The sequence below is a fragment of the Protopterus annectens genome, chromosome 6.part0 (genome assembly GCF_019279795.1).
Source record: "Protopterus annectens isolate FY-2018-M chromosome 6.part0, PAN1.0, whole genome shotgun sequence".
Classification (NCBI taxonomy): Eukaryota; Metazoa; Chordata; order Ceratodontiformes; family Protopteridae; genus Protopterus; species Protopterus annectens.
Window position 1 is genome coordinate 844,824,478 of NC_056737.1, and position 13,706 is coordinate 844,838,183.

Below are 13,706 nucleotides of genomic sequence, written 5' to 3' on the forward strand. Positions count from 1 at the left end.
GCAGCTTAAAGCTAGGGACATACTTGCCTGAGACACATAATCCGAGTGCTCAGTCATGTCTCTCTCTTTATATAGTCCAGTGAGGTACATCTCAAGTCATTCACACCAACATGGACTATGACAGAGTCATAACAGGGCCTGTTGTTGACAGACTTGAGTGCGTATGTGATGTGGTGGATCCTGGCACCTGACAGACAGCTGACCGTGACCTTTTCCTTATCCAACTTGGTGAGAGGGACATCTGTGTGTCTCACAATTGAGTTGCCTATGACTAAGATGTTTGCTTTTGTGTTACTCCTTAGGGAACTGACTGGTGAGACACTGGTGTGTGTTTTGGGGTCTCTGATGTTTAGGAAAGCTTCTTGTAAGGACCTCCGCATATGTAGGTTTATGTGTTGTTGGTTTGGTAGGTGCAGGAAGTGAGGTGTGCATGCTGAGAACCTGCTTAGTATCAAATGGACTAACTGGTGAGCCAGAGAGCCCGGATTCTAGGTTCTTGATATAGATGTACCTCTCATATAATGAATTTGTGCGTACTAGAGGAAGTGGGATGTCAGTGTACATGAGGCAATTGTTACCTTGTCTCAGGATGCCCATGTCAAGCAGGCTGGCTGGAGAAACTGTGGGAAATTGTCCATCCATAATGCTAGGTAAGTTGATTTAATCAGAAAACAGGGAAAGGACAGGAAGGAACAGATAAAGTAGAGGTCAGAAGAAGTGGACAAAAAAGATCTAGTGTGTAGGATCTGTGTTGGTACCTCAGGAGCTTCACTGAATGTACCACCTGTCAATGAGGGACAATCATAAGACCTCACTGATGAAGCACCTGGTAGAGTACTAAGGGGAAATTTGCAAGCAAAAGTGTTTGCACCTATAACCACCAACAGTGCCCACCGCTGTGCGGCAGTGAATGATGCACAAACGTGGTGCTATGTAGCAAACGAGCACAAACTGATCTAAACAAATTAACCAATACAAAGCTCAAAACTGAGCCCTTTTCCAGCAACCTTCAATTAGATGAGTTCCAACTGCACACTCCTGCGACTAGGGTGCAGGAGAACCCTCTCCAAGAAGAGTTGGCCTAGTTTAGTGCTCAAGTTATAAAAACAGAACTAGATTCAGCAGGTCTGAACCTAATCTATGCTACAGCAAAGTGCAACAATTTCAGAAAAAAAAAACAGTTGAAATAAGCAGTGATATGGTAAAAATGCAGTTCAAAAGTGCAATATAGAGTGAAAAATTCTACTTAGGTTTTGAGGAAATCAGCAGATGACTTGGATTTGCTTATGCAGCAAATAAGAGCAAACTGATTTAAACAAATTAATCAATAAGAAAGCTCAAAACTGAACCCTTTTCCAGCAACTTTCAATCAGATGGGTTCTAACTGCAGACTCCTGCCACTAGGGTGCAGGAGAACCCCCCCATCATCTCCATTACTGCCTAACAGTAATGGAGAAGTTCGCAGATGACTGCAAACTAGGAGCCATAGTCAAGTCCCCAAATAATGTGGACATCCTACAGAAGGGCCTCGCTGAGACAGATGCATGGTGTCAGAGCCATGGCCTCAAGCTCAATGCCAAAAAGTGCAGTGTCATCCCCTTTGGTAAAAACTCTGTACCCATGAACTACCACACAGGCAGCAATCTACTTAACACCGAATGTGTGACAAGAGACCTTGGGACCCAGGTGGACAGTAATCTGTCCTTTGATAGTCACATCACCACAGTAGTCAGGAAGTCCTTCTACATGGCACACCTCATCATAAAAGGGTTCTCATCCAGGAAAAAAGAGGTCATTGTTCCCCTCTGCTCGACACTCATTAGACCCATTATAGAGTACAACACCCCTTTTGGAATGTGCCTCACAAGACATCTGCAGCAGCTGGAAAGGCCACAGAAGTAACTCACAAAGAGGATTACTGGCCTCAAACAAATGCCCTACACTGACCACCACAAAAATCTCCAGCTTTACTCCATTGCATATCGCCTACTCAGAGGTGATCTCTGCCTAACATATAAAGCTATGTTAAACCCAGAGCTGTTGGACATGCTACACCTAAAGAAATCCCAATCCCTCTGGGCTACACGCTCTAGGGACCTAAACCTTGTCACCACAATAAACAGGATATACTGGAGGGATAGATTCCTGTCCCAGAGACTTCCCATACTCTGGAACAGGCTACCCATCTATGTCAAGCAAAGTTCTTCATTAGCACTCTTCAAGAAAAATCTTGATGAGTGGATGGGAAATGGGAAATACACCCCGGGGATCACTTCTGTGTCTCTGCTCGACAGTGGCACAGGAAAATAACTTTCTTGGGTGGTGTAAGCCAGGGAACCTTGTTGGCTAGGCTTACGTAGCCCTTGGGCTGATAGCCTAGTACCTACCTATGAACCTATGAACCATTGTAGCTGATATGAGCATCCACATCAAAGTGGGGTTGAATACATACTCTCCTTCACTCTGTGTGCTTTTATATACATGTTAATGAGGGCTACTGTCAAGAGCTAGGAATTACCAAGACCACACACATGGTCCTGAGCATTTTGTGCTACACAAGGCTTCACCTACATGGTGGCGATTGACTGACTAGACAGCACCTCTCTCTCCCCCAGATGGGCAAGCTTACATCAGCCTATCACCTCCATCATTACCTGCCCAGCCTGATCTGCTTGTCAACCTCAGGCTGTTTGTGTCATAGCCAGGGCTTTATCCTTCATTGTCACAGAGCTTATTATATGATTGTTAACAGTTCAGGAGAATATTAGTTGTTTTTTTTCCTTCGATACTTTCAGCAGTTATAGGTTAGTAATATTCACAAACTTGTGCTGCGAGGCATAGAGTAGCAGTATAAAAAAAATGCCAGAAAATGCATGAAGAACAAACAACAGGTGATAAGCAAAGCACTTATGGAAATTCATTACCTTTTCAAAAATAGTACTAGCTCTGTCAGCATTTTGTATAGCATGGATTCTCCGATTAAAGGACAAATTTGTTTAGCACATTCTTCTGCTTGATGTATAATCTGGAAATTAAAATGATGCCAACATCTCCATTATAAATGCAGCCTTTTCTTTTTGGCAAATAATAAACAATAAATGCACAGATGGTATAAGAGCCCCAAATTGTGAGCTACTGTGCTGCCTACTGTGTACAGGACTAAAACTGTTAAAACAGTTTGAACTTGAGACGTTTGTTACTACAAGGTAACACCTTCAGATTTAGTGTATGATAGGAATGTGGTAATGTCTATGATAAAAAAACAAAGGTGCAATAAATTTACATGCATTTCATAGAAACTGGTTTGAAATACCACACCTTGCCTAAGCTAAATTAAATGTCCAACAAAATCTGCAAAGCTGTTGGAACACAGAATAGCAACACTGATACACCACAGAGCTAAGGACAAAATCTTGCTTACATTCTTGAATAATGAAACAGTGACAAGAAGTCTGAATAGCACATTTATGTCATACTACAGTCATTGACACCTGAAGTATTTTATCAGTTGCCCTGATTGAGTCAAGGTAAGGCGTCTAGTGATAGAAAAATATGTTTCTTCTTATGAAATATATGGTGTAAATATTTAAAAAAAACAGCAAAATTCATTAATCACCCGAAAACTTGTTGTGCAGTATATTCTCCACTTGATTTTGTTACTGCTGCTGTTGTATAATTTTATATTTACTTTTTAATAAAAATTTTATAGAACAGAATGGGATAGTCTGCAAAATGGCTGTGAGAGGTCATGCTTCTGAGCTATTTTGCTCCATTCAACATTACAAAGATATATATAAAGCTAAGAAGCGCAAAATTACTCATTGCATTTTTATTTTACTTAAGCACATGACTAGTTTAACTAAAAAGTTGATCTAAAAATCACCAACCATAACTAGCAAACAGCAGGCTATTCCACATTGGTGTTGAAAACAGGTTCATACTGGAAGGAATATACAAATACACACATGTAAATACTGACTATACAAAGCTTCTTATAGCAGAGTAGAATTTTATGCTTTGAGGATTTGTGATGGTTTATCTGAATTTCAGAGGTGACTTTTTCTTTTTTTCGTTTTTATGGACTACAGCAAAAAATAAATGAGCTGTAATCATCACGGAGATGTTGAAAATAAAACACTGGATTCATCTTGCTCTCCCCTTTAATAACCAAATAAAATAATGGCAACAACTGCAAATACATAGATATACACACACACACACACACACACACACACACACACACACACATATATATGTGTGTGTGTGTGTGTGTGTGTGTGTGTGTGTGTATATATATATATATATATATATATATATATATATATATATACAATATATTTCTACTCCTTTTCTTCTCTCCTTCCTTCCATTTGTCAGCTATCCCACTGCCCCATGTCCTTTACTGGGTCTTCTGGCTCGCCAGTCTACTACCAGTTCAATTAGGGTTGACACCTTTTCAATGATCCAAAGTAGGACACAGGGGGCATGACAACCATATGACACCAAGGTGTGTGTGGTCATGCGTAGAAGGTGTGACCAATCATGTCATAGCATGGACATTCCAAAGAAGCAGAGACAGTTGTGAGGTACTGCAAAAGCAGTACATTTACTTCTGATTAGACAATGGGCAAACTGTACATCAATACCCTGATTGGAAAACAAGCATTCTCCAGCAGGGTATTAATGTACAAGTAATGCTTGGTGAAAAACAAGTCTGTCACTTCACAGCAGCTTATCAAGCTGCCATGGAGCTCGGACTGAGGAAACGGAATGGCTGCCATTATTTTATGTGCGCTAAGCAGCATTTTTGCTGTTTAGCGAGTGTAAAATATAAAAAAGAAGACAACAAAACGGGTACATATGTGTGTGTTTACATCTGTGTGTGAGTGTATGTGTGCAGTGAATGAGAATGAGAGAGCCATTATTTCACACTCACCAAGCAGTGCTTTTGCTGTTTAGTGAGTGTAAAATAAAAAATAAAATAAAATACAGCATATGTGTAACAGTGTGTGCGTGTATGTAAGTAAGAGAGAAAGAGCGACTGATCGAGCGAAACAGTAGGATGTTTATGTTTTTGTCTGCATGCGTGTGTGAATGTGTGCATGAAAGCAGAGAGACTGTGTGTGTATGAAAAAGAGAGAGAGATGGAGAGAGTGAGAGAGAAAGTGAGAGTGATGTGTGAGTGACTGCATCTATGTAAACAGAGGAGACTGTGTGAGAGAGATTGAGAGAGAGTGAGACTGAATGTGTGTATGAAAGCAGCTGGAGACTGTGAGAGACTGAGAAATAGGGTGAGACAGATCTTGTGTGAGTGATTGTGTGTATGAAAGCAGAGGGCACTGTGTGTGTGTGTGTGTGTGTGTGTGTGTGTGTGTGTGTGTGTGTGTGTGTGTGTGTGTGTGTGTGTGTGTATGTGTGTGTGTGTGTGTGTGTGTACATGTATGTGTGTGAAAGCAGAACAGAATGTATGTGTGTATGGGAGAGAGTATGTAAAACTGCTGTGTTTCACTTGCTTATTATTTTTATATATATATTTGATGTAAAATGCTTCCTTCAACACCATTAACATATACTACAGAAAGTTTGAAACAGTAAATGGAGGAACTATTTCACATTAACACTCTTTAACACAGTTTAAAAACTCCTAAAACTACACCTGAAAGACTTCTGGCTCTGTTCTTGTAACTCCCCTGGATAGACCTCTAACTGCTCAACTCTCCATCTCTAACTAACTTTGTATCTCATTGCCCTCCCAATAAATTCTGAAGCATCTGTCCTCTCCTTCTCTCAGGAGTCTCTTTTTCTTCCCAAGCATGACAAATGACTTAAATACATATGTACATACTCATACTGTGATGTCTAGTGCACATGTTTATCTAAGATATTTTATTTTTATCTTTTTTGTAACTTTTATGTTTGACACTTTGAGTTTGCTTGCAGACAAGCCTTTTTCTTTTGCAGTGTATATAAACTTTATGTTTTTGTGTAAGTCTTGTATTACCTGTAACTGTAACTCAAACTTGCAATTTTGCTTAACTGGAGCTTTTCTCCCCAGGCCTCTGCTGAAAAAGGACCTGTGTCCAATCGGACTTTCTCGGTAAACAAATGTTAAATATTAAATATATATATATATATATATATATATATATATATATATATATATATATAAATAAAAATAATATAGTACTTAAAAAATAAATAAGCAAGTAAAACACAACAATTTTACAGACAGCCCATTATCTAAGCACAATAATGCCCTCCAGAGTGTGTATTAATGTGTAATTAATGCCCTTCCAGGGATGTAGAGACCCTCATAACACCCCTGGGTGGGCATTAATTACACATTAAAACACACCCTGTCAGGCATTACTGCTTGCACATAACCCCTCAAAATAAATAAATGTATTTACAAACACACACACACAAACACAAACTTTTAAAAACTATTTCTTGTAAATTATCCCTAAACAGCCATTATAAAATCTATTTGCAATATACAACATACCCCATTTACCTCTGGACACAGCATTAAGAAAATAATAAAAAATAAAACAAAAGAAATACATTTCCACCTTATATATATATATATATATATATATATATATATATATATATATATATATATATATATATATATATTTATACACACACACACACACATATATATATATATATATATATATATATATATATATTTATACACACACACACACACACACACACACATATATATATATATATATATATACATTATTAAAGATCATAAACTATAGATATATATATATATATATATATATATATATATATATATATATTATTAAAGATCAGAAACTGTTGATGAATAAACATCAAAGGGGAAGAACTTTAAATTGCTTCTGTCATATTCTTCCATGCCTGCTTCTACCACTTCAGAGTCCAGAAATGACAACCAGTACTAAGAAAGATGACTTTTAGAATTTTGTTGAGAATTTACTATGTTGCTCTAAATTACTGATGATGAATGAGAACAGTTACTACTGATGAGCCATCTGAAAATTATTTTTAATTTGGACTCATTCATTAGTACTAAGTACTGGTTAATACTTTGGCTACAGAAATCCTTACCTGCTTTGCTAATTGGATCTATTCATTTATTAAGGGCTATTTTGGGTGTTTCATTCCAGAGGTATGTGTAGAATAGTTCATTCTTTAAATTAGTCTGGTGGTATTACTGAGACTGTTCTGTTGATAAAGTACACAATTTATTTTTGAAGTTTTTTTTTATTATTAAATTGTGAAGAATGTTAAAAGTCATCTTTTTTCTGTCTGTTTGCGTTATTGTATTCAAAAGCTTATCTGGATTAGATTTAATTCCTAAATACTTAATCACTACGTGTCAGTGACGTACTGGGGAGCTATTACTTCTGTATTTTAAATTAAGATGGAAAAAGGTATATTTTTCTACATTCAATTTACAGTTTGAAATGGATCTCTAACTCTTCAGCAGAATGAATACATAGTCATAGGATTATAAAAGTAGATGATGCTATTTTCATAGTTTGATTCGAAAAAATTATGTCTATTTTAGTAGGTTCTGGGTAATCTAGTAAAACAGAGATTCAAGAGATAAGACAAAGATGCAGAAATAATGGACAGCCTGACAAGTTCCATTGGTTATTCTTGTGGGAGATGTAATAATACTATTCAATGCAATGCATGTTTAAACAGAGTTATAAAGTATTCAAAACAAGTTACTAAACAGGTTACAGAAAGGTGATTGCAAGTTTAATTTAAATACTTTCTTTGTGACAGGTATATGTGCTGTGCTGAGCTACTTGTTTGGTTTTGTTTGGTCAGCTATTCAGTTAAAGAAATGCACAGGATTAAGACCCTAGGAAGACTATTTGATATAATCGTAAAGTTAGCATTTCTATTAAAGATATTTCCATCCTTTATAATGGTTTGTAAGGGGCATATTACATAACTGCAGCATGAAGTATTTTGTTTCATTATTTTATCAGTAACTGTGGAGATCCACAAAATGAGGAGTTGTGTAGGCATAATTCATACAACATTAATGATGCTGAAGAGGTCAAAATGGAAGTAAGACTCTCCTAATGGAATTAAAATGCCACCCATGGTGCCTCCAAAAGAAAACTGTTTTGAATAGAATGTTTAGAATGAAAACAAGTTGTTTTGTTTAAGAAACCCATGTGTGCTGCACAATGTAATGCATATAAAAATAATTAGATCCTGTACATTTTTGTCTTGAGCAACTCAATTAACAGTTGTGAGGTAGCAAGGTTGGTGAATTACATTCAAAATTATTCCCAATGCTGGATTATACTTTTTGTAAGTTTGATTAAGGTACTTCCAGATCAGTCATCTATAGAGCTGTGTCTGAAAATTCTCATGCTATATTTGCTGTTATTTTAAACAAATGTTGATTTGTGATAGTTCCATTACATTTAAAATATGTGAAGAATTTTCATTTCTTGATCTGTATTCTACATTCATTTTATCAGTCTGTATCTGCTTTAGCTTAATCTTTAAATCTATATTAGTAATTTCACTAAATAGTTTCATGCCATTTTGCCATTTAAGTGGATTAACTGCTGGTATTAAATCAGTTTCCTTATTATGTGGTGAGTAGGTGCCTAGCTAATTCAGAACGTGCTTTTGCATTAAAGCAGTTCCAAGCAACTCAGCTAGAGAGCTAAATGTCTATGCTTTTCATAACCACCATCCTGTTCAAGTTGTGTTTTTAAAGCCAGCATATCTGCCATTATCCACCACTTACGACAATTTGACCACATAACTTCCTGTCTCTCCTTGTTTAGTATCTGTAGTCAATAAGCAAATAAGTATCATTTTAAAAGTCTATTCCATAAAGCTATTTTCCAGGCTAAGAGACATTTGCTATAATTGTTTAATGTTGAGTGTACTGATACTGTCTGCACTGTTTTACTGCTAAATTAGCCAGTTTTTGCTACAATTAGCTTACTGACTCCTTCTGGCAGCAGAAGAGGTTGTATAGGCTGGTTAGTTATGGGTATTACTTGCTACGGAGGCTAAATCCAAGTGTCTTGCTATTGGTTGGTATGCTCTATTGTGCTTTTTTTGCTTATTTTCTGTGTTATAAATAAGTGGATTTGTCTGACACTGCCTATCATGCATGGCACAGCTGACTGCACTGTATACACACATGCATTTAGAACCATAAGTTCCTCTATACAACATACTCCCCCAGTTTGTGTTGTACTTAAATATTCTGTAGTTGTGTAAAGAGACCCTAGTTTGCACTAGATAGAGAACTGCTCTGTGTGTTGATTTATATTGTGTCTTAGACAAGTAGCATTTCAAGCAAATCAAGTCTAAACCCACAGGCACAACGTCCACATTAGTAAGCACCCGGAATGATGGTTTTGCAGTTTCCAACCACTTCTGTAGCCAGTCTGTTTGAAAAGAGCATCCAGAGACAATGCAGCAATTTACTGAGAGCCACCTACCACTTAAACCAGAAGACACAGTGTGTGCGAGATGTAGTTATACACTGTTTTTAGAGGCAAGTCTCTCACAAAGTCGAAACAAATAAGCAGGTTGTTAGTAACTCATAACCCAACACTACAGAAAGCACACGCAACACATACCAAACATACATATACTGATGATCTTAAGTAATCCACTTAAACCACAAAAGCCTAGGCTAAATGTAACTTAAGAAAAGACTACCCTCAGCAGCCTCACAATCACACATCATAGACAGCACCCACCATGAAACACACATGTAAAAGTCACACTGACTCAGTTCAAAAGCCCATAAAGCAGATGTAATTACACAGACCTGGATGTTTTTCAAATGCAGGACAGTCTGAAGAACAGCCAGTTGATTGTTGAGATGCCTTGCACTGAAGAGAGCCATGTTAATGTAATTTAATGTTGAGGTTTATGTGTTTTTTTATTTATGTTGGAATGTCTGTTAAGTGGACACTGCTTAAAAACGGCACTATGGGGGTGCAAAGTCTTTAGCTAGAATGGGGAGGCCTTGGAATGAGAGATGCAGGCCATTCTTAGTAAAGCAAATTGGAATGTTGGGCATCTCATCCAATGCTAACACACACAGGATCATTCTGGAATGACACCAATTATTTAGTCAGTTGTGACCAATTATCTTTTCTTTGTATCTAGGCATACTTGAGGTGAGGGAAGGATTCCACCCAAGACCATAGGTTTGCCTGCATTTGTCACATGCATGGAAAGTACTGACATGCTTCTGCATGCCCCTCAGTGCATTGTGTTTTAAGTTGTTCATCCTCACATGGACAGCTACCTTGTTGTAGCTACATTTGGCAGGTGAAAGGGTTCTTAGGACCCTTCTGACATCTGAGATTCTGGCACCTGAAAGACAACTCATTATAACCCTCTTTTTGTCCAGCCTTGCGAGTTGTGAGTCTGTTTGCCTAGATACAGAGTGACCTATCACTTGAACATTTTAGTTACTACTGAGGTTAGGAGTGACATATTTGAAATAGGGTTACCACCTATCCCTCTTTGCAAGGGACAGTCCCACTTTGGGCAGGTGTGTCCTGTGAAAAAAACTAAAAAATGGCAGATTTCCTGAGATTTTAAGACAAAATATACTTTTTAAGTTTTGTTTAATAGTTGCATAAAACAGTTATTTTATATCTGGAACACATAAATATTATAAGAAATAGTGTAAGCAACTCAAATGCTACAAAAATAAGCTTTTATTCTGGCAAAAAAAAGTGAAGTTCTGTCATTTGCACTGGCCATAGGTATTTTTGTCCTACAAAATCTCACATTTCTACAAAAAAATGTCCCAGTTTGAGCATCTGAAAAGGTGGCAACCCTAATTTGAAATGATTTGGTTCCAGAAGGGCTGCATGAGTGAGATGAAGAGTTTGCTTTTCACTGTGACCTAATGCTCTTAGTTGTGGGAAGATTTGGTAAGGACATTTTTACAGCATCAGCTAAGTTATTTTAGTATGATTTAAATTTGACTCTGTTGATGGAGTGTGTTGCTCATAGGACATGTTCATTAGTTAGAGGAAAGCCTCTAGATTAGTTAAGTATTTACACGTCTCACATATATAATTGTTTATGCTAAGCAACAGGTTGTTTGTGAGCATGAGGCAGATGGTAGACTGCCGTACAAAACATAACACTGCAAGGCTGGCAATATAGGGGAAGCAGGCATGCATACCCACCATCTTTTCCAATGAATGGTGAGTTAAACAGAACAAACCATAGGCAGCTGAGTATGTACTTTATAATGTGGGCTGTTTTTATAGCAATACAGGAGGAATATATTATAGGGGGGCAATGTTTTTATTAGTGAGATGCACAGACTAATTATAGGAGGATACACAGAATAAGCAGAAAAGGTTATATATTAAATGTTTATAATTAATACATAATATCTATCATGCTCATACTGAAAATAGAATATTTTATCACTAGCTATCATGTAAAAGTACTAAGAACATGGGTACCTTGACTATTGATGTTGCAGTTTTTATAAGAGTTCTCACACAAGAAATCTGAAAGCAAGTTATTCATCACTACCAGTATATTATTACACTGTGCTCTTTTATTTTCTGGAACATTTACATTATGGGCTGTCTTTGTCTTGAATTCCATAATTCAAAAAGAAAATTACTCCCATAATATCTTTTAACACTGTCATCATAGTAAGAGAGACTGCTATTGGAAACAACTTCACTTTCAATTAGTGAGGTAGAGAATGGTAAATGATTAGTACTTTATTCCCAGATGTATTATTGCTAGATCAGTTGTTTTGCTTTTTTCTCCAACATTTCTGAGTCTTGGAATGGCATAAACTAAGTGGTGAGAGCACTATAGACCAGACATTGATATGATGGATTGGGTGACTACCCCTATCCAGCAAAAATGTGTTTTTGTTTCTACTTTAGTTTTTCAAGGAACGACACAGTTTCTCAGCTTTGTTCAACAAACTGTCAATGCAGGGCTAGCTCTTCCGAAGAATTATAACAGACTTGCAGTGGGGTTCTTTCTACCATGAAAAGAAACTCTATGAACTCCTTTTCCTATTTATACTTCTCCAACAGTCTTAACAGGGACATAGATTATGCCAACTTTTTAAATCCTCATGAAATTCAGGTAACACTATATACACTGATTTTTCTGAGATGTGGCTATTAAAACCAGATTTTAGTGTGGGCTACGGTTGATGCTATTGTTTGCCAAACCATGAAGGCTAGGATAATTATTATAGAACATGTTGTATTCCCTATGCTAGTAATATACTGTTGTAAAATAAAATTGTATTTTATTTTTTATTTTGTTTTGCTTAAGTTTACTGGGTTTGTCTTACTGGATTTAGCTAAAAACCCCATTTTACTAGAGGTTTGGGGAGAAAAGCTCCACTGTATTACAAAATTTTTAAAACAGACATTCAGTAAACTACATGGACACTGAATAATATACACAAACAACTACACATGCATTTGCTAATTAGATTACGTTCACGTGAAAGTAGAGGCAACTAGTAAAGTATAAATGATACTTACGCATTTGTAGATATTGAAAATTGAGCACTTGAAGAGGTGTATTAGTGGGTTTGTCAAGATATATAACAGATCATTTGTTTAGTGCTTAGAAATTCAATGAAATAGAAGCAAGGGAAGGAGCTAGGTAGGGTAGAAAATATTAATATTGTATTTAAGTGGTAAGGTGTAAAGCAGGTTCAGAGACAATTATAAATCTAGCTTTCATAAGGTTTATATTAAAAGTATAGGGGTGGAAGGTGAGCAGTATCACAAAATAACGGATACAGATAGGAGATGCTAATAAAACTACTCATGTATTGTGAAGACTGGTTGTGCAATATTGCATTCTGAAATGAGTAGAATATGGACTGATGATATGGCAAGCTGAAGGTAACACTGTCATTTATCCTGGGGATATACAGAAGCACACCCATTGACTTGACAGATAACATTTTAGCTGTGTTTTAAATGAGTTTGCATTCTGAATGGATGTAGTGGTAGTGGAATGTGTTTCCATAGTTAAGCTACATAATTTGAATACAAAGAGTCACCTGCATCACTAGATGACTTGGTTATAGTGATTAGTAATTTTTCTTGACAAAGTAAAATTTTACTGGTGGAGTAGTGTTGTATTAAGTTGAAAGGGGCTGGAGAATTTTCTGGCTTCTAGAGAAGTTTGTGTAAAAGATGCAATGATGCATTTAACAGAAATAAAGCAATATTAGCTTTTCATCTGGATAAGGGCAATGAGCTTTTAACAAGCTGCTTATTCAAGATTTGATTTCATCAGTCTATATTTGTCTACTGTGTGACTTTAAACAAGTCACTTAACCTGACCGTGCTACCAGAACACCTCAAAAGGGACACTTCAGCACAGCAGGCATACCTTGCTAACAAATAATAATTAAAAAAAATAATAATAATGGCAGGAAAGACTTTGTGAATTTTGTGTCATGAGCTATTGCAGTGCTCTGCAGGTGTTAGAAATACCATTAGCTGTCATTTATATAGCGTAATGAATGAGCATGGACTAAGGTCGTTTTAGGAAATATTTCAATAGCTGTATAAAAACTAAGGTCTACCAGATATAAATATACTACAGTCAAGTATTTTCCCTAAGGACAGACACAAGGTACTTGGTTTGCTTCTCACCTTTGGTATTTTCCCTAAGGACGG

The 13,706-nt window shown here is 36.7% G+C and overlaps 1 protein-coding gene across 1 annotated transcript in view; it reads right to left on the bottom strand.

The window, feature by feature from the left end:
- Positions 1-13,706, bottom strand: part of LOC122804575 (tumor necrosis factor alpha-induced protein 2-like) — a 572,021-nt gene that overhangs the window by 192,302 nt on the left and 366,013 nt on the right. The window contains exon 8 of the mRNA XM_044074523.1: positions 2,925-3,025. Coding sequence (XP_043930458.1) covers positions 2,925-3,025 — 101 coding nt within the window. The remainder of the gene's footprint in view (positions 1-2,924; positions 3,026-13,706) is intronic.